This window comes from Aptenodytes patagonicus, chromosome 1, assembly GCF_965638725.1.
Source record: "Aptenodytes patagonicus chromosome 1, bAptPat1.pri.cur, whole genome shotgun sequence".
NCBI lineage: Eukaryota > Metazoa > Chordata > Aves > Sphenisciformes > Spheniscidae > Aptenodytes > Aptenodytes patagonicus.
Genome location: NC_134949.1, coordinates 84947703 through 84970429, shown reverse-complemented (window position 1 = coordinate 84970429; position 22727 = coordinate 84947703). Strand labels below are relative to the sequence as shown.

Below are 22727 nucleotides of genomic sequence, written 5' to 3'. Positions count from 1 at the left end.
TACAACATAACAGGATATAATTTTTTTCTTAGTATACTATGCAACATGTCCATTTGTTTGTTCTTATTCCTTTTAGATATAATGGCAACACTGACTTTGAGCATATTGCTGTTCTGGTCTCTTAAGAGCTGCAACGATAGACCTCAATCAGCTCACAACCTTCTGATGAAGAAACATTCTGATGAAGAAAAAAAATTCTTTCATCATCACTTCTGAAGTTTCATTGACACAAATCAAGAAGTCATTAGTACCCCAAGGTCAAAGTCATTTGCTTCTCAGTTTGGTGTCAAAGAATATCTGCTTGATCTTCCTGGACACTCTCTGGGAGTTGCTCCCCTAGACAACTCATGTCCCTGTTCTCCCTTGGCCGATATTTGTGTCTCCAGTTTCAGAGTGATCCCCCTGGTTGCAGCCTGCCATTGCTCTTTCTGGAAGTCCTATGGCCATGGACAATTTGAGCAAAAAAAATCAGATAGCTCTTGCAACTAGCGACATGTTTTACGTATAATTTTTTCTTCATTAAAAAATATAACCATGTGATAAGTGGAACAAGAAAGGGCTGAGAGGGCAGACAAGAAGCCATGAAGACTCAGAAGACGGCTACGGTATTTGTTAATAGGAGATCCAAATTAATATCATTAATACAATTAATATAATTAATTTAAGATATGTAATACAGCTGTACTGTCATGCAAACTGATTTAACCAACCCTTTATTTGGAAAGAAGGCTTAAATTAATACCCTGCCCTGACAGACAGTATTCAATTCTGTCTTCATATGTAATTTCCCTGCAAAAGAGAAGGGATTTTAAAATCAGATTCTTCTTTTGCAAGTATAGTGGGTTAAGGAAAGCACATAATGGATAATGTTTAAAAAATTGTGTGCTTTCATTATGGAAAAAAAAAATCCTGTATTAAGAGTTGTGGGCTCAAGAACACCTTACAGAAAGTCAGTACCTTGGAGCGCATGCACAAAAAAAAGTAGATCAAGACAAAAAGCATAATTGTAACTCCAAAGGTCTGGACTGGGAGATTGTTTCATTGTTTTCCTGGTGGAGACCAGAATACTATTAGAGCAGGTCTATAACTTTTCATTTTAGAAGATGGTGTATGCAGTGGATTTTGGACCCTTTTGCAAATGGAGAAAATGAGAGAGAGTGTGAGGCATGATTTCCCTCCAAATATCTTTCACTAGTGAACATATTTAGCCACATGATGACAAATTCTTTTCTTTATTTGAGTTTGGGGTTTGGGGTGGTTTTTTTTCCGGTATAAAGATCAGATTTACTGATTGGAAGTACTCCAGATCTCCTCTGAGACCCTTAAAAACTAGACTCACCTTCTGACACCGGGAAATTGCTAAGCAAGTTGCATGCCACTCTTAGCAGCTTGGCTGTCTGCTGAGTTCTTTTAGAAGTCTCAGTTGAATCGCATCTGACCTTAGCCATTTGGGCCTATTGATTTTGCCTGTTTTTTTCATAACCTCTTGCAATGACCTTCTAAATTGAGACACAGCCTCTCATGTGTCACCCATGAAGAAGATCTAGTATGGGAGCCTCCCCATGTTCCTCCACAGAAAACACACATGCAAAAAAGCACTGATCATTTTTTTCCCTACTACTGTGTGACCTTATCTATAAGCTGATCATCTATTGCCTTACAGACCTTTTGGCAGGTTCCCTGCTCCTGAAGAAGGGGGGTTTTGTTGTTTTTATGTTTTTTGCAAGCTGCTCCTCAGTCTCCTTCTTGTTTTGCTTTATTGTGTTTTCATATTCAACTTTATAGAATTTATGGTCCTCTCCTTTTGCTTCATTTCAACACCTACCTTTTTGTAGGTTGGCTTCTTACTGGTCATAGCCTTTCTTGCCTGGTTGTTTAGCTCTGCCAGCATCCTCTGGATCTATTATCTCAGTAAAAGGAATATAAATATCCTTCCAAAGTAAAGAAAAAACCAAATGTTTCTGACTTGGATTCACAACACCATGTTTCCAAGAAAGGATGCTTGTTTGCCTTTCCCAGAATTCAATTTAAAAGCTCTTGTTTTCAGTTAGAAGCATATATTGGACTTCACAAAAGAAAAGGAAATATATAGCATTTTATGTATGCATGTAAGTGGCTTTGAAGTTTTATTTCTTCTGAGATAAAATGTGAAGTGTGAAGTCTGTTTGAGAAACAAGAAGCAGGATGAAGGAAAGACGAAGCCAGTTCTCTGAGTGTGCAAAAATAAGAGGAACTAGGTTTGTGATCTTGTAAAATACTATGCACATCAACTGTAAGTACACACATACTCAAAAAATTCCATGTGGACACTCCTGTTTAAATATAAACATGCCTACATTTTCCTGGATTGCTCCCCTGGCTTGGTGTTTGGGGCCAAGTTGCATGCTTCATCCCTCTGTTGAGACAGTGATCTACATTTTCAAGGCTTGTGACTGTGTCTTACCTTCATCCTTGCAACATTGGTATCAGGTTCTACAGCCAACCTGCGAACAACATTGAGCTTAACTTACTAACTTATTTAATAAACAGCTCTGTTTTTTCCTCCAGCCTCTGCCACAGCTGGAAGACATTGCCTATAAATATGTTACCCCTTGACTTTCTTCTGGTACTTTCCCAAAGCTGCCCTCTGCTACTGTGGAACTAAAACCTCAGTAATAGCTTAGCAGATATTGCTATGAAATTGCCACCCATCACACACAGCCTTATTGGTTTACCCTTCTTGTGTCCTCCATGCTGCTCCATTTTCCTTCTGCATCCATCTCTTTGTCATAATTTTTCTAGAAGTAGCTAATAAGCTTTGACAAGGTAAAATCACCATCTTGTCATACATTTGTGTGGTACTCACTGTTCCAGGACCGTGTTGCTGCAGTACACAAAATTAATAATAATGCCATCCTTGGCAGAATGATATCCAAAACCCAGATCCTTGAAAATACTGTAACAAGAAGGGCTGCTCAAAGATTAATGTTTTGCTGCTACATAGATTTTAGTATGCATGTTAATTGGCTGTATCATTATTGGATGTGTACTGCATATATGCATCAATTGCCTGGTTAATTTTTTTTTGCAGAGGTATTATTCTTTTTAGCCTGAAAGACTGTTTTTCCTTTCCTTGGGTGGGTTTTCTGCAATCTTTATGTGTAGATATATGAATATATTTTCACTTCTACTGCAAACTTTTAAAAAAACCAATTTGAGAGTATAAAGGGGCTTTAGTACAAGTGAAACAGAAAACTATAATATTTGAAGAGTGTATTTACCAGATACATGACTTTTTAAAACTGTTTTGTTCCTATGCAGGAGGATAATCCACCTAGGAATCAATTTCTGTCATTATTCCCATGGGTGGTCTCTTGCTAATCTTTTTAAGAGCTTCCTGAGACAACCACAGGATCCACTGCCTTTGATTTACTAGAGCTTTACATAGCTTAGCAAATATACAAGAAAAAAAGAAAAAAGAAAAAAGAAAAATAATATAGACTGGTAAGATGATTGTGGTGTGTTGACCTTTGCTGGCTGCCAGACGCCCACCCAGTTGCTCTCTCATTCCCGCTCCTCAACAGGACAGGGGAGAAAATAAGACGAAAAAGCTTGTGGTTCACAATAAAGGCAGAGAGATCACTTACCAGTTACCATCATGGGCAAAACAGACTTGACTTGGGGAAAGTTAATTTAGTTTATTGCAAATTAAAATAGATTTGGATAGTGAGAAATGAAGACAAAAGGATTAAAGCAACACCTTCCTCCTATTCCCTCCTCCCAGACTCAGCTTCACTGCTTTATTCCTGACTACCCCACCCACCCACCACCCTGAGCAGCGCAGGGGGATGGGAAACAGTGGGCTATGGGGTCAGTCCATAACTGCTCCTCTCTGCTGCTCCTTCCCCCTCACACTGTTCCCCTGCTCCAGCATGGGTCCTTCCACGGGCTGCAGTCCTTCAGGAAATATCCACCTGCTTTGGCATGGGGTCCTTCATGGGCTGCAGTGTGGATATCTGCCCCGGCATGGGTCCTCTCCAGGGGTTGCAGGGAAATACCTGCTCCAGCGTGGTCTGTCCATGAGCTGCAGGGGAATTTCTACTTGGGTACCTGGAGCACCTCTTCCTCCTCCTCCCCCTGCTCTCACCGTGGTGCTTGCAGGGCTGTTTCTCACTCTTTTTTCCTCACTCCTCTCTGCCTGTGTGGCATTTTTGCTCTTCCTTAAATGTATTTTCCCAGAGGCACCACCATTTTGTCTGAGGGGCTCAGCTGTGCCCTGCGGTGGGTCTGTTGCAGGCAGCTGGAACCGGCTGAGTCCGGCATGGGGCTTCCCTGGCCTCTCCTCACAGAGGCTGCCCCTGCAGCCCCCACTGCCAGTGCCAGGGCAGCTGCACTCAAGACAACAATAAACAAATATGATCCTTCAAAAAGCGCCATTGCCAGCACAACATCCCTTGTGTCAGGGTGCTGCAGAGAGGGGTCAGGGGCCAGGAGTGGTGGCGGCAGGGAAGGGCCTGGCAGCCCGGGCCTGTCCCACCACCCCAGCTGGGAGCAGGGCAGGCGGGGGTACTGGGGCAGCCCCAGCCCCAGGCATGGGGGGCATCTCCCTGGGGCCATGACGTGGGCCTGCAGGTGGGCCCAGCCCGTGGCTGGGCAGGGCATGGCTGTGGAGAGCTGGAGACTGGGAGTGCTACAGCATCACTGGGGCAGGGGCTGCTGGCCCTGCGGAGCTGAAATGGGGTCCTGGGCCGTGGGCAGGGTGGGGGGAGCCCCAGGGGCTGGACAGGGACAGCCAGGGCTGGTGGTGCCCTCAGGGTGTCAGGGCAGCTTTTCTGTAGTCTTCATACTTCCCATTATCCTTCCTCAAACACTGGAAGCAAAGGGCTTGGGACAGTATATTTCTGCATAGCCAGATGATATAGCTATGTCTGGATGCTTGTTAGCGAGAAAGGGGGTATGCAGAAAGAAAGCAGTGGTCTGCCACCTTACTAGACAAAGATTCATGACAGAGTCTTATTCCAGAATTCTACCCTATGAAAAATGAAAAGGGAGAAAACTTACTCTGAGCTTTTCTTTTCAGATGAGGAGTGTGAAAATTTGTCTCATGTTTCTTCTTATTTCATATTGTTTTTTATTTTAGTTTAAAACCAGTGATACCTCCTCAAACATCGATTTGAAAATGTTGTTTACAAAATAATTGGAATCCAGAACTTGTGAATATGAAATGTTGTTTGTGGAAGAAGTTTTTGGGTTTTAGAAACTCCACCTTCCTGTTAGAAATGAGTTCCCAAAAAGCTTCGGGTTAAAAATGACTGATATGAGTATGTAATTCCAGTGCAGAACCTTTAGTTCCTGTGTTGTTTCTGTTTACTTTAAGGTAAGTCCCATATATCTGCTGTGGGCCTGGATGCCGAAGAATCTAAGCATGTTAAGTGAAGCAAGGCTTGTTTGGAGTTGTCCTATCTTTTATTAGACCAGCTGTTGCATCTGGTGAACGTAAAAGCTATAGCTCAGAGCATGTAAATCATTCGAGGGCTGTTCTAGAAACAGTTAAAAACTCCATATTCAAACTTTGTCCTCCAAGCATCTTCCGAGAAAATGATTCAGAAAGTTGGTAACACTGCAAGAGTTTGTCTGCACTGGATACAGGAGAGTTATTTAGCATTGTGATGCTGCATGGTAAATACTACCACTTTGTGGAAACAGAGAATATATTTGTTGGCCACTCAGTACCTTTTGTTTCATACTGATCTATCAGCCTCAAGTATGTCTGTGTTTGAAAGACTTCTCTGGAAATCACTTTTTTTTGCAGTATGTGATTGTACTGCATACAACTTGACACTGGCTTTCAGGTACTAACCACAATATAAAAGCTGAGGTAAAGTTACTTTGGTTTCCAAGTTTAAATGACCATTCCTAATAATCAGAGAGGTTTTGTTTAAGAAATCAGTGAATAATTTCTGTCTAGTGCTCTGGATGCATTTGTATTCCTCCAAACAGAGATAACTGTTTAGGACACTAAGTATTTAATTGCATACTACAGCTAATGACATGATGGTCTATGTCTCCCATGATGTGTCACCACTAGACACTATATGGACACCATAAAGGTGAAGCCAGGATGTAGTCCTGACCCAAAGAAAACCTTGATTAAAACCTGGTGAATTTGACAACAGCCAAAAATCATTATAAGCATTTCAGAGGAAAAAAAACCAACAAAACTTTCAACTTTCTACTGAATCCTCAATTTCCAGAAAGAAATATTCCAGACTAGCACTTAAAAGAGCACCAAGAACTTGCTAGAATCCCCAGCTTGGAAGAGACGTTGCACAGTAATTTGGAAGTAAACAACTCTTTGCTGATACAAAAAGCCTGGGCTTGTGCTTTTGAAGTGCAACAGGAACATTGCAAACTGTGATGTTTGAACAGATCTGCTTCAGTCTCCATTTAAAGAAAGGCATTACGTTGCTCAAATCTATGAACAGTTGCTCAAGTGGACAGGCACAAAGCAGAACCAAGGATCAAAACATGTATTTAAATGCCCTTTCCATTTATTTAATGAGACATATGCACACAATCTTCTTTTGGTAAAGCAAGATCAATTCTCAGCATTTGAGAAAAACACAAAAGTTGATACAGCTGATCTTAATATAAAGTAAATGCGAAAAGTCTATCAATCCAGTGAAATGGGCTTGAGGGGCTCAAATCTATTCTTTCATGTGCAAGATTGTGTGTGCATTGAAAGACCGCATTTGAGGACTGTGATATTGCGTTGGAAAAAATGCAGTGTTAGAAGTATCTGTTAGAAGTGTCTGGAGTTTGGCAGAGAAAGACAGAGGAAATGAAAAAGAAGAGAAAAAGAATTCACTTGTCTCTGCAATTTATACTGTTAAGTTCCTTTTCGTAGTCCTGCTACTGCCTGGCTTCAGATAAAAGCACAAATGGCCATCTGCTGTCCCCTTCCTGTTTATCACACTCATTTGAAGCATTTCCCATAACCTAGTTTGACGCTAACAGTCAAACAGTCTTCAATAGGAAGAAGTGAGAAAAAGACCTTGAGATGAAGAATGAAGAGGGTTACACAGAACTTCATTTCAAAGCAAGGAAGAAAAGCTCCAATGCAGGTAAGCATATAAGCATTTATGGTATGCCTTCAGATTTGTTCTGTAAATAACGAATCTCATATTTGAGTTATCATAAAAAACCACAAATCTGCCAAAATTTTAGTTGGTGCTACTAGAGTTGCCAATGATATATGGCGGTATACAGAGAAATATGATGGATAGTAGATAAAATGCAGTACTAATAGTACCATGAGGCTTGGAGTACTGGTGCTGCCAGTCCCAGTACAAAATGGAGACTAGGAGATAGAGGCATATGAGGAAAACACGAGGCAGTAGTTGTCAGCAAGTTTGGCAGTGATTAATGGCTCATTAGCCATTCAAGTTTTCTACAGGGTTTTTGGTTCGTGGTTTTTTTGTTTTGCTTTGTTTTGTTTTCAGGAATTACAGCTAAGAAGATTCTAAGAATAATTGAAATGAAAACGGTAAGACAGTAACTTACTGTCCAGTAAGCTTTTTCAACAACTTCTGGGGATTTTGTCAAAAGTGTCAGGAGCAGCAAGGGAGAAAATACAAAGATATATGCTGGAAGGCTTTCAAGCTCACCCTTGCTAACCTTTATTTCTTTTAAGTGTCCCAGGGAAAAGTTTCTCAGATCATAAATACCAAGTCCTCAGAGAAATTAGACATCCAGTTTCCAAACAGTTAATTAGCTATGCTGATCAGTTTCTGAGAAATCCTGGCTGCACATTTATGTAAGAACAATTTTTAATAGAAAAAAAGCAAGAGCCAACTTCAGTTACTCAGTATGGCAGGATAAATTGTGTGCAATTTTATTGATGTAAATTGTGCCAGTTTGTCTATTATTACAACAGCTTAGCTGAGAACCTGTTCCCAACTGCAGTAAATGCACAGAACCAGCAAAATTGAGAAAAAAACCCAGAAAACTGATCATAACAGCTAGTATTTATTTAACTAAGAATTTTCAATGGTCTTTAAAATATTTGTCAAAGCGCAGAAAAACATTGCTGTAGTGGAGTAGATTGAATATTTCCATTTAAAAGAAGCAGAAAGTCCGACAAAGCGTATGTGGCAGCATAGTATGTGACCGCAAACATGCAGAGCACATAGCGACAAAACCAGGTTTAAAATGCTCTATCTTCGTCGTCTACCTGCATGACTGGGTAGCATGACATGACAGGACAGCAGAAAGACTTAGGTAAGCAACTGAAGAGAACAGTGCTTTCATCTAGCTTGTTAAACAATGCACTGCAAGCTGAGTCTCTGCTTGTAGTGGAAGCTGTGCGAGCTAGCTTTAGACTAGCCACAGACTAGTCATGGTAGCATCATATATGTATGGAATACAGAATTGTATTCACTGGAGTGGTTAGAAACGGTCACAACGCCTCTTCGGCATAATCTAGTGCTATATCTGTGCCAGTTCACGTAGAACAGAAGGAAGACCACAATGCAGCGCTCCCCTTGCAGTTCCTCCCACCCAGTCTTGCCAGTGGTGCAAGCTGCAGAGCTGTCTTGAGAAGCTGGGCAAATGCTGAGCTGTTAGACCATGCTACGTTGTCAGCTCTGCGGTATTGCTGCTACCAGAGCTCACCCTGGGCAGCTGAGCGCTAATCTGAGTATTTACACAAGTCACTGTTACCATTTTGCCTGCAGCCTAGCTGTTGTGCAAATCATGGCAGAGTTAAGATGAGACTCCTGATATCCTGATTGCCTTTCTATGTCAAAATCACTGCATAATACCCAGAGGAGGAAGGAAAACACACACAGATGCTTAACCATAATATGTTGCATAGCCAGCGAAAAGTACTGCATTCTGTTTACATATATTTGCCATCTAAATAAGGTGGCAATATAAAAAACAGTGGGGATTAGCTGTTTGAATATTTAAAAATGACTAGTCACAGATACAGCATTTCTCGAGTAAGTGTGATTGAATAGACAAATGAGGAAAAACAATGTTTGACCTCTGTGCAAAACAATGATAGCTAGAAACTGGACATGAAGTGAAAGTGTTAGTGGAAATGAGCTTATCATGTAGCACAAAGTTCAAGTCATTTCATGATTTGAAATACAGCTCCATGCATTACATTTTTGAAATAATAGTGTAGAAGCAGGGAACTTTTCAAACAGCTGATTCACATCTGATCTGGACCACGAGCATTTGAAATGTAATGGCTTTTAAAAGATACTTCCATGGGGTACTTTCTGATCTTATTTACTAGTTAGAGAACAAGTTCTCTACAAGGTATAACATTTTGGTACCCTGTTTTCTCTTCCAAGAATGGCCATTTCCATGAAATGGAAAATCATCCTTCTGTTATTCTCTGACTTTATTCCTGAGCCCCAACTCAAGGGAGGTTTGCATGCAAAATGTTTTTTTTTCCCGTGAAGTTAAGTCTGGACGAAGTGAACAGTGTATTGCACCTTGGTCTTTCTAGAAGAACATTCACAAAGATTTTCCTGCAAACACTGATGTTAGAAAGCTAGGAAGAAAAATTAACATGACATTTCCTGCACAGCTGGGCAACTTCTAACTCTTCTCCTTGCTCCAAGGAATCCTTTGAGGCATCATAAAACATCTTTTATGCCTCAGTTATTTTAAAGATCTTTGCTGTATTGCAGCCTACAGTAACTACATCACTACCCCTTCCAAGAGCACACTGACAACCTGCTGGAACACGTCCAGCGGAGGGCTCCTGAGAGAGTTAGTGAGCTGGAGAAGTGACGCAGGAGGAGAGGCTGGGACAATTGCCTTTGTGCAGCCCTAAGAAGCGAAGGCTGAAGGGAGTCTTACTTTTCTCTTTAACTACCGAATGGGAGGGTGTAGAGAAGACAGAACCAAACTCTTCTTGAAGGTGGACATTGAAAGACACAAGTTGAAACATGGAAAACTACAGTTTGATACAAGAAAATTTTTCTTACCGTGGTGGTGGTCAAACGGGATCCTGGAAAGGCTGCGGAATCCCCATCTTGGAGGTATTTAGAAATTGGCTGGACAAGGCCTTGAGAAACCTGCTCTAACCTGAGTGGCCTTAAGCAGGAGTCTGGACTAGGTGGCCTCCTGAAATTCCTTCCAGCCTACGTCATTCTGTGATTCTGTGTCAAGTTATGTAGAAATCCTGAAATACAGTGAATGAGCAAACAGCAGTGGGTTTCACTAGGAAGTGGCATGGCAGGAGTGTGGCAGTCCTACAAGAATAAATTTTAAGATTGTTGGGTAATATTGAGAAGGAAGATTCACCATGACTGTGCATTTCCAAGCTTCTCTGATTCTAATTAAAAGTAATTTTCTCTGAGTTGCGAGGAAGCTGATTTTTGCATCTGTATTCACTGACCTTAATCAAGCATCCAATCTCCAAAGAAGATACAAAGATGTTCGTATTCATAACCCTAGAACCTCATTTGTGTTCTTACGTGTTATATGCATCTCTTTCTTTGCAACTGTTAGAAAATTCAGTTCTTCCTTTTTCACTAAGTTTGTGAGGTTTTCTTTAGCAATGTTTGTTAAGTGCTTGCTGTGACATCTAACAGTCTTCATGATATCTGCAAGTGACATCCCCCTGCTACGAAGGAGAAACTGTTCAGTAGCTGTGCCACTCAAAACCTCAAATGAAGTGGCAAACAGTGAAGATGACATGAGAAAATTCAAGCCCCCAGAAAGTTTTCATAAATGAAAGTTTATTAGATGCAAGAACCACTTGATATGCAGGAGGCAACTAGAAGGGAAAAAGCAACTGTGACAAAGCACGTGGCAAAGTGACAGTGTTGGACATTCTGTCTACAGAAACCCAGATTTATGTCCTGGGTAGTATCTCATGCTGTGTTTGTAAAACCCTCTTATTTCTTGCAGAACTTCCCTCTAATTCTTCAGGCTTGCGGTATGTTGCTGCTCTATCAGGATTTCTGAATGTAGTATTTCTGGGAGCTGTGATCACATTACTTCAGCAATGTGAGTGACTGAGTGAAGTGTTTTACTTTAATTCCTGTCAATGAATGTTTTGCTTTAACTTAAACAAGTTTTGCAAACAGACTGTTTTGATAAGGTGACAAGACTACTCATGCTTTCTACTATTGTGTTTCTGATGAAGGTGGGAGGGAGTCACCGGCATTTTGGGGCTGTGTATCTGCAGGTGGCCAGTGGCTTTCAGAGGACTGTTGCATGTTTGGAGTGTGCGAAGATGGCTGGAGTCTTTCTCACTTTCCTGTCCCCCAATCTGAGAGTCCCTCCTCTTCCTCTCCAAAACAGAACAAACCACCAAGGTTTCTAGCCAAAGAATCCATCCATCCATCAGTTTGGAAAAACTCTTTTAGTAATGAAATAAAAATGTGTGCTTCTAAGTCTATAAAAGTGGCCTTTGCACTGTCCACAGAATTTGTGCATAAGCACTGGGTCACTGCCAGCATTGATCAGAGCTTACCTATCCAGCACAGATGTGTGCCATTATCCCTGGGCATCTAAACTTAGAGATCAGAGAGAAATGGTTGCAGTTGCCCTGGCCAAGCAAGTTGAACAAGATTTTAGGTTGCCATAAACAAGCATCTGAATATTGATCAAGGAATCTAATTTAGTTTCCTCCTTTAGAGGATCTTGGCCTGGTAGTCCCGATGTCCAGCCTGCTTCTGGACATCAAAATCACTTTGCACATCAAAATCACTTGAGAACCCATTAGAAAGTGAGAATTCAGAAGCACTTCTGGGCATAAGTATCCTGCAGAGTCAGATGTTCTCCCTTTCTCTGGATGCGAGTCCTGCCCTCTCACATCAACCCATTCTTTTCTGAAGTAAGCTCAATACAGATTTCAGGAACTGGAAAATCAAAGGCACAACCATGTTATTTGAAAGACACTGTTGCATATCATGTTGTCAAAAGCATGATAATAATGGACTCTACATTATCTTTGTGAAGTCAGTCACCTCATGTATTTGTTTAATGTATGTGATTTGGATGCTCAACTCTCCACCTACCATTTGCAGGAGAGCTGGAAGGACAAATGAGCAATCCGAGTTTCCACTTAAAGGTCCTATTATTATCCACAGAAAAATACTATGGGGTTTCTGTACAGTTCACTTGTGAGCTTTACATTAAAATGTTGGAGATTCTTGTCCAGGTGACTTGCTATCAAGTGACGTGTGGAAGCCCAGAGAAAATCTTTCTGAAAGTGACAGTATCTTTGAGGAAGGTCTTCACAAAAACAGCTTACTGACTACATTAAAGGAAAGCTTATGCATGCATACAAATGGTAAGGAAATAAAGTCTCGCTCATAGCATAAATGGTTTGAAGCTCTTGAAAATATTAATATAAAAATAAACACCTGCACAAAGGAATTGTATAAAGTGATCTATTTTAGAATTGCATCCTTGAAAATTTTAGTTTAAGCAAAAAATAGAAGTGGAGCAGTGTTACTGAAGGTCTTTGGTATTTCTCCATGGATGCCATTGAATTGTACTACCAGTGATTTCAGCAGAACTGGGATTTTATCCATGGCTTTTAAGTCAATTATTATGCAAAATATTTAGTACAATTATCTAGAGTTCTGAAATATTTAAAGGCACAGAGTGATCCCTAATCAAAGAACGACTATCCTTATTAATCAAAGAATGACTATCCTTATTACTACTGTAAAGCAGGGACAATGTGGTTTCTTAAAACGAGCTATACTGTCACAATTTCTGCCCCACTCCTGGTTTAAAGCTTCTTACTCTCTTGTTCAAAAGCAGGAACCAATAATAATGATATCAGTTGTAAAAAAAAAAAAAAAAAGAAGTAACAAAATCCCTTCGCCCCAACTTTTCACAGACTCCAGATGTGAACTCTGCCCCATTGGCTGGAAGCTGCATTACGGGAGATGTTATTTCTACTCAGAAACTCGTGACACCTGGGAGAATAGTAGAAAGTATTGCTCAGGAAAAAAATCTGAGCTCCTGATTATAGAGGATGAGACTGAAATGGTAAGCTTGTAAGGCACTCTGTGGTTCAAATATTCTTTTTACTTATACTTTGTGAATCCACATATGAAACTACAGCTTTCCATGTATTTTTAGAAGCCATTTCTAATCCAGATAAGCTCATAAAAGGCATTGTCAGTGGTAAGTGCACTGATGATTGGCTTCTGCATGTTAAGAAACATTTGTGTCAAAAAGACCAGTAGCCTATGTTTCGTTCAAATAGGTGCAATGATATGCCTAGAGATTATCTCCAGCAAGAAGCAGCTGGTATTTGAAGGATTCTTGCGTGCTTTGTTCCAAATCAAACCTGTTCAGAACTTAGCTGTTATAAAGGCTGTTGCCTTTCTTTTGGGGGATGGAGCTGTTTCTCTATACTTTGTACATTTTTAAATGTCAGTACCAGGTCTGCAGCAATAGAAAGAACAGTTCTGTGGACCAAATCCTAACCTGTAGAGTGTCTCTTTCGTGCTACTGATTTTGCTCAAAGATGACCAGGTTCAGTCACTTCTAGAGCACCCAGGAGGGTGAGCTGGCAAAATGATTGCCTTCCTTCCTTGTAGGGGGGAAAAACAGGAGATAGCTTCAGCTCCCATAATTCAGATCAGCCTGATCCTCATCTAAACTGTGCTAGTGGAATGGGCCTGGGGCCAGCAAGGAGCCAAAGGTTAGCTCCTTGGTTGCTCCACTTACCATTGTTAGCCTCAGTACTGGGTATAGTTGAGAATCTGAACTAATTTCCATGTGTTTTTTTTTTCCTTCTCAATTTCTTGGAAGCATTCTCTGGAATCTTTGGGCATGAAAGCCTTGCTGTTTTTAAAATATTAATTACCACTATACATTACTGGTACTGGAGTTTTATGAAGTGTCATTATTGTGAGAGTTCAGAGACATACCTCTTTCTAGGATTTCTTGAACAAACTGAAGGATAAAGACATTGGCTTTGTTTGGACTGGATTAAGCTTTGATGAGGAGGAAGGAAGATGGGTATGGCTCAATGATCCCAAACATCCAGGGCACAGGTAGGTTCATTCTGGAGTGAATCTGTGCTGGCTTCTGCAATGTCTTCTCCACTCGCTGTGCCTGGGCTGTTCAGCCATTAGACCATGAGAAAGTAGTAGTAAGATACCAGGGCCCATACTCCAGTTAGGCAGCTCAGCCTATTCTGATTTTTCTCAGTGCAGATTTCTGATCAAAACATGCAGTTGAAAAATGAAATTCCTTGACAGCGCTCTGAAAAGGAACTAATTTTATCAGGAGGTGCCTATGCTGTGTAAGCTTTTTACTTCCAGCTGCACAACAAGTAGGGAAACAGAGAAAGGGTGAAGCTTACTAAACAAATAAAACCTGTCTGTATGTCAGGGAATCAAAAGAATGACAGCATAAAGACAAAAAAATCCAGTTTTTGTGGTTTCACTCTTTGAATATGCAAACAAAATTTTGTTGTTTGGCTCTTGCAGTTTTACAATAAAAGGAAGGAAGAAAGAAGAAAAATGTGCTGCCTATAAGCTGACAGAAATGCATGCTGATAACTGCCACTCCTTATACAAGTGGATTTGCAAGAAGAGTGCAGTCCTTCTGGGTATCTAAGATACTGTAAAGTAAAAGTGAATAGGGTCTTTGAAGATTTACACCGCTTTACAGTGGTGGGATATCTGATGTAAAATTAAGGGGAAATTGTTGACCGGAATTGTGATGAATCAATGCATTGTGATTCTATTTGTGATTAAAGTCCAGGAAGATTTCAGGCTTGTGTCTCTCTTCTTTTCAGGATGAAGGCATAAAATCTGTGTGTCTTTTGTGCATGCTGATGCACTGCCCCTTAGAGCTATTAAAATAAGCAGCTTACTAACTTTAAGTAGCTTATAGAGTTGTGTAGACCACAGGTAAAATGAGGGGTTTTTTTACCAGCCTGGCAGCTAGATCATACAGCAGGCAAAAGGTTGCTGTTGCTACTTACTTCAGGTGAAGAGGTGGTAATCAGTGCTATGCACTTAAATGAGGCTGCAAATGTCACCACTGGAGGTCCAATATATGAAGACAGCATAGATCTACACAAGAGAAAGTCAAGATCCAGTATTTTTTCCAAAAAGTTTAATTTCATGTACGTCAGTCAGTGTTACAGAATTCAGCACTTAAAAAACCCCATAAATACCTCTTCAATTCGGATGTAAGATTTAATTGCCTGATGTGATGTCTTTGTTCTGTTAGCATGCTAGAAATGGTGAAATCACATTTATGGGGCTAAAGGGCTGTAAGCCTTCCTTTTGTTAGTTCACTTCACAGACACTTTACAAGTCAAAAATGGATGTTACAACCCTCCTACACCTCGATCAGGATGAGGCAGCAGATCTCAGAGACGTTTGCTCTTTTCTGCCTGATCTTGCCTTGAGATAACTTGTACAGGTCTGAGAGTAATCTATAGTTCTTCATTGTTATGTATAACCATAACATACTAAACATTTGATTTTTATAGCTAAGAAAAATGAGTATAATGATTAAAATGATGACTCTAGGATGTAAAGCCAAGTTCCAAACTCTTCTAGCTGAGGAAGATCGCTCTGAGAGGCACTTCCACCAGGACTGGTGCACTGCATTTTGGACTGTGGTAGCAATGTGGGTTACTTGGTGATTTGTCTGGTGTACCGTAACCTCTCCCTTTGTGGCTTTTGTACCACATGTCAGACTTCAGGTGTAAGAGTGGGGTACTCCAGCATTTTTTACAATTGTTTGAAAAATTGTTGAAAATTGCTCGGCAATTCCTAAAGGCATTGAGCCTAACGTAGCATACAATTGCAATGATTCCTGTCAGCTGAGTGTTGCTTCTATAGGTATGATATAATTAAAACCACATCCTTCAGCAGAAATTACTTTACATACACATCTATTATCGGATAGATTATACACAGTGAGACAGTTTACACTAATTTGTGGGCACTTGATGAACACACAATTGCAATGGTGTTATACAGTTCTGACATTATCTGGCTAGCTCCTTGATAACAAAAAATCTTTTTCATAAAATTGGTACATGGATGTATGTCATACTCGTATGTAGTTTTTGATATCTCCGTAATTGAGGAACTCCTGGTTTCCACCATGACCTGTTTTCTATCTATCCCAGAAGCATCCACTTTTACATAGCTGTTTTATACCTCTGGCATCATATATAACACTACACAAACATGCAGTCTTTCCAGTCCCAGGGTTGCAAATGTGCACGTAATAGCATACATTCTTCTAAAATACAATTTACCATTGTAATTATTTCTATACTTAATTGATTAAGCTTTGCTTTTTGTAGCACTTAAGCTATTATGTTTCATAAACACACAGCATCACATCCATGTATGTTTATGTTACATATACAAACATATATTAGTGATCATGATCACTGTTATTAATGAAACAGGATTTCCCTTGCTTGGAGATGGGAGCACCTTACAATTGGTTCAATTTTTTCCCCATTATTCATAGATGAATGTGAAGGTCTTGATTTTAACTTCAGCCATGGGAATTGACTAAAAAACCCCAGTATTATACCTTTTCCATTTCATATGTACATATACAACAATAAAAAGAAAGCAAAACCAGCTAAACCAAATCAATGCAACCTATAAGTAGCCATACCCTTAGGGTTGAAACAGATTACTTGTTCTTCTGTACTACTCTTTTTTTATCCTTCCTTGCTTCTCCACACGCAAGGTCCATACAACATAGTCCATACTAACACCCTGCTTCACACTTACCCTCTTTCTCCAGTTCCACTGCTGCAGTCCACTGTTAGCAAATGTTACAGGCTGGACTAATTCTAGTGTGTTATTAGCCCCTTTTCTCATTTCTTATATTTCTCCTGGCTTGCTGGATCCCTTTTGCTGGTTCTACCCACGCCGTGGTTGATCTCACTGCTCAATCTGATTCACTGTTTGTCGCTCAAGCTAGATTCTTATATGTCAAGCATGGGGCTTTTCTTTAGTTTAACCACTCCTTCAATACAAGCATCATCATTTAGGGGCCTTATCATTTGCATTATTATACTAATCTGTTCTGAGTCTAATGTGATCGTGATTTGCTCTGTTCTGTTCTTGACCATATCTCTGGCCCTTTATGTTTTTACAATGGCTTCAAAAACTAAAGGTTCCCTCGGGGTTTTCAGACGATTCTCTATTGTGGAGCTCTTTTTGCAATGGGGCAGATGGTAATGGATAACCATACTCCTCCAGACTCTTCCTAGCACAACCGTTATAATTCCTTGTCTTGGGTGGATCCCAATGTTGTCTAAGTTCCGCTTAAGATCCCTTTCCTGCTTTATAGCTGTGTTTAACGTCCTGGGGCGAGGCCACACACAACAACTGTTCAAATGCAACCAGGTCATAATTTGGGGCTTGTCTGCCTCTATTGTTTAGAAGACTATGGGCAGAGGCTGACAACTTTTTCCATGCCAAATACATTTCTACTGTTACATTTGGCTTGTGCTAATATATATAATACAACACAATGTATCCACTTATAATGATCATTTATTACTGCGAAGATTGCATCTATATCAATTCTTCCATCAGTCCACCCAGAAGCTGTAGCAGATGTTCAAGAGGAATTCTCTTGATCAGTCATGGTTAAACCAGTATTAGCATGTAACTAAAGAAGCCATTTAATACACAGGTTTTCTGTTTAAAGGATCTGCTTTTGGGGCCAAGACTCTTAACTGTTCTGGGATCTGATGAGCAGTAATCATTATTTCTTCCCTAACAACTCAGTCTGACTCTGGTTGTGTATTTCTCCTTTTTTTCCTTCTGTTTGTCCATCTCCTGTTTTTACAGTAACTCAGGTAGTGATGGGTGATAGAGGATTCACTTTGAACACTGGCAGCACCTCAGCATCAGGAGCATGTGGACTTTTAGCCTTATACTTCTCTGTGAAAGGGTCACTATCTCGATCAAACCATTAACCTCCATCCTCTAAGTCAGAATCATCATAAAAGGGTGCTTTGGCAAGAGCTGTGTCCATTCCTTGCTTTGCACATAATGGTGCTCTACAGCTTCAATCCCTTCTAGAGTTTTACTTTCTCAGCGTTTTAACTCAACAGACTCCTATTGCAGAATTTAATTTCTCACCTTTGCTTTTGAAGTCTGAATTTCCTGAGCTAGCCTATGTGTCACTGACCACATTGCCCATATGCTGTCTCATTTGATCTCTTTACAGGAAAGTTTTGCACTTTAAAGTTTGCGAACTCTTGGTCAGTATCTGTGTTACGAAAATTGGGCTCTGAGGGCTTGAGCAACCCCGTTCCCCAAGTCCAACAGTTCTTATAAAATGGAGATGGAGTATAAGCAAGATGCTTGCCAGGACCACAGGAACACGTTATCTGCATTCCTGGTCTTCTGTGCTCACTGGAGGCTGCCATCCACAGAAAGGCTTTTACAGAAAAGCTGCTCGCAGTCTTGTTAAACTCAGAGTCTTATTATGGTCAAAAAGGAAATGCACACCTTATGGACAAAGCCAAGAAGTCATTGTTTGGCTAGCTAAAGTTGTAACAGTCTAATCAGAATATAACAAACAAATTATTAGTCCGGTTACAATAATACTGCACAGTCCAAATTATCAGAAAAAGCCTCATTAATAGTACATTAAAATTGCCGACATATACTTTCTAGTAGAGTTTTGTTCGTCATTGCAATGCCCCGTGAGTCCTACGTCTATGGTACCTGTATTCCACGAGAAGAATAGGGAGAGGGGGTGTGCGGAGTCATCGACTGGTGTCCACCTGTTGTTGGTGGAGGTGAATTTTTTCCTCCTCATTCTTGGGTCAAACTGGAGTTATATTTTCTTTGGTTGCTAACATAGTCTGCTTAGTCGCTCTTCTTTCACTGGCTCCCAACTAAAGTTTGACTATCTTTCTTTGACTGTCTTAGTTAAAGATACGCAATAGCCTCTGTAGCCTCAGTCTATGACATTAATATTTGTTACTAAATAACAGCATAGGTCAGCTACACCTTTACTGTATGTGGTATTCACAGAGCTACCTAAAAACAAGTTATGCAATTGTTCCCTGGGTGCTAGACAACTGCTGTCACAGCTAAAACAAGCTGAAATCAGCTCAGGCCAGACAAGTGCAGACAGATCCTGCATGGACAAATCAAAGACTCTCACTTTTCCTAGTAATGTGAAAATCATATTTACTGGGCTACAGGGCTGCCTTGTGGCTCTTTTCCATGTTCTCTCACAGCCTTTCTGCGGAACAGTGAATAGGCCTTTCCTGTGGATGTAATCTGAATATTGTATGGATGTCAATCGAAAGTGGTTCCTCCAAAGACACATGGAGAATTGTAATCTGAATGCTTGTTCTTGCTATTTCTACATCATGTTCCTTAACCTCTTGAATGCCATTCAAGTTTTTTCTGTGAAATACAAATTCATCAGTATTTTTAAGTGTAGTGTCAACTGACTGGTATACTTGCAAAGTGAAAAAATGGTTGTGTCAGGATATCCAGCCAAGCCTGGAAAGCTCAGCAGCTTCTTTGCTTTCACTGCTGTGCTAATTTTGCTGGAGTCCAGCAGGCACACAGATTTACAATGAAACATGCTAAATAAATATGCTGTAGCCAGAAGGAAATCATATGTTGCCTGTCAACAGAAAAGTCCATGTAGCTAACCAAATATTACTGTTAAAGGTGCAAAATAAACAAGCTAAATAACAGATAAATGAAAGATCATCAATCAGGGTTTGGTTTGTTCCTATTATAGACTTTTGTTCACATTATGTACACAGCATTTCAAGAAGAAATGCAACCAGTTTGGCTGTACCCGGTAAACCAGAAGAATATGAAACAGCTTTCCCATGCACGTGGGGTAATTGAGATCCTTCTGACCACTAGATTTTTATGCTGAAACCACAAAATCAGGCTAAGGAGTCCTGATTCTTTAGGACTTTAGCATTGTGAGCTGCATTTCCCTGTGAAACACCACGTGCTTTCTCCCCAGCCATCAAATTTCTAGCTCTAGAAGCCATGCAGTCAGCCTTCTAGTTCATAGTAAACTGTTAGTGTGTTAGCTTGCTAGGTTTGTTCTTCTGCAAAGTTTTACATGGTGTTTTTGTAGGGAGCTAACCTTGTGTAGAAAACCAACCAAGATCAGGTTTTACTGCTGAAACTTCTCCAGAGGCTGAGTTCAGCCTGTCCTCCCTGTTCTGTGCCATCCCAGGTGGTATGCTGTAGTTCTGCTGACTTTGACTCCCTGCGACTGAGAACTGTGCTGCTACCTCATATTGCATGTGTTAAGGCCATGTATTATATTCCTCTTCTTCAAGGTATTTTGATCACCATTTATATTCTGGGGCTTAAGCTGTTTCCTCTTGTTATACAAAAGTTTATTTATTTAAAACTTCCACAGCATTTATGAAAAATATAAAAGGCATGGTTTTCTTAATGGATTCCTAGCTAGTCCTTATGAAAAATTCTATAAAGACTAAAGCGCAGTGTCCAGTTCCCACAGAATTACTCAGGTGAAAGCTGGGAACAAATCCCTTAGCTTCATGTAAGTTGGTCCCCGGATGAACAAGCACTGGTGCTCTACAGAGCTGTAACTGAAAGAATCAGCTTTTGAATCTTGAAATTGTATGTTCAAGAAAAATTCATTCATGGTTGTGTTTCTGCCTCCTGGGGAAAAATGTAAAGATGTCGCATACTTGTAAAGAAATGACGCTAGAGAGCACTGGAAGTTTTGCGGAAGGAAGTGCCCATTGTACTCTCATTTGTTCCCTAAACTGGGCTGAAAAACACGTAGTAAGTAAGGGCTGGAGAGCCCCAAAAGGGACCTCCAGGTCTGATGTTGTCCATATGCCTCTGTGCTCCTTTAAACTTCTGGAGCAAAAAAAAAAAAAATTACAGAATCATAAAACTATCAAATAAATTGGGGAAGAAGGGACCTCTGGAAGTTTCTAGTCCAACCTCCTGCTCATAGCAGAGCTAACTTCAAAGCTAGATGATGTCATTCAGGGCAGCTCTCTTGTCCTTGTGGGTTTTAGCCAAGGACAGCAATCCCATGGCCTCTCTGGGCACCTGTTCCAGTGCTGCACCACCCTCATGAAGGAAGAAATTTTTCCTTCTGCAGCACTGCAACTTGTGCCCATTGCCTGTTTTGGCATCTGAGAAGAGTCTGGCTCCAACTTCTGTATACCCCCCTCCCAATTAAGTGGTGGATGGTGGCAAACTAGACCCTCTTCCCCTTAATCTTCCCTGCTCCAGGCTGTCTGGACCCTGATTCTGGCACCCCCTCATGACCTTAGTGGCTCACCACTGGGTTTGCATCAGATGATTGTCAACATCTCTCTTGAAATAGGAGGCTGAAAAGGAGACACAGTACTCCAGCTGTGGCTTCACGACTACGTTGAACACAGTGAAACAAGCATTTGATAGAAATGCTCTTTCTTGCCAGTGCAGCCCTTCCTTATGCAGGTAGCTTTCCTTGCCATAGGGGCACACTGCTTGTTTATTGCTCAGCATGTTTTACTGCATGGAATATTGTGCTTGTTTTCTGTGTTCAAATATCTAGTTACAGGCTTTTTTTGTGTTCTGGTGATTGTTCTAGGCTTAATACCTATTATATACATGTATTATATATGTATATATACTTTTATACTCTTTCTAAGAGGTTTTAAACACTGGTAGCCCATTTCCTGGTTTGCTGGTGCAGAACTATCCTATCACGATGTGATCTCAGTCAGATCTCATCTCAGTTCCAGATCTCTGCCCTAACGATTGCAGCACATCCAGAGATACTTGCGGAGGGGGGGAAATGCTCACCTGTCCTATCTTTGAATTTATATTGCAAGCTGATACTGTCTTTATAACTGATGGAGAGAGAGGCAGTTCCAGGGGTCTCCTTATCTCAGACACCAAGTTAGAATGTGGTGAATCTCCTCCTGGACTGCCTAGCTGCTTTCACTTAACTGCAGGACGCAGTAAGACAGTTACTCTAACCGAGGCTTAACTCAGATCACTAGACTTAGGTGAGATGCTCCCATACAGTCTTGCTCATTGCTGCAGTCTGGGGAAGGTTAGCATATATATCATTGTGATTCAACAATGCTGTTAGTGCTTATAGATACATTTGTCCCAATCACCTGCAGATATTAGGAATATTAAATTAAATGTAGCTCAGTGGCAAATCTAAAATGTTTGTAAAGCTGCTCAATGGATATTAATTCCCATTATCTTCTGGAAGAATTGTAAGATGTGTATGATCTAGCCACCTTTTTTCCATTCAATCCACACAACTTACAGATGATCAGGCTTTTACAACAGCTTTGCTTCCAATTTCATAAGCAGAAAGAAAATTATTGCCAAAAAGCACTGTGGCACTAAATAAATATGTTAATGGCCGAGGAGTGTCTAACTCTACATATGAGTGCATTTACAGAAAGAGCTCTGGAATACATGGGAAGAAGAAAACTGATGTATCTGGATTCAGGTCTTATAATTTGTGAAACAACAACCTGCAAATACATGATGCATCAATAATCAGCCTGGCCTACTGAAAAGGGTGCTATGTTGAGGGACAGGAGTGCTGAACAGTCTTCCAGCCTCTGCCACTGGCCTGCTGGATGAGCTTGGGCCAGCCTTTTACTTTTGCCCTTCCAACTGTGTCCTGGGAATAGTGACATGCCTTTCTTTGCTAAGTGCTCTCAGACCCACAGGTTAAAATGCTATCCAAAAGGTAACACT

General features: G+C 40.6%; 1 protein-coding gene across 1 annotated transcript; it reads left to right on the top strand.

Annotated features, from left to right (window-relative positions):
- Positions 1–6971: 6971 nt before the first annotated feature.
- LOC143155818 (killer cell lectin-like receptor subfamily F member 1) lies at positions 6972–14752 on the top strand. The gene is made up of 6 exons (XM_076328794.1): positions 6972–7103; positions 10912–11010; positions 12170–12301; positions 12860–13011; positions 13912–14027; positions 14466–14752. Exons 1-6 carry the CDS (start codon positions 7040–7042, stop codon positions 14593–14595), a joined length of 693 nt encoding a protein of 230 aa, XP_076184909.1. The 5' UTR covers positions 6972–7039; the 3' UTR covers positions 14596–14752.
- The last annotated feature ends 7975 nt before the right edge of the window (positions 14753–22727 follow it).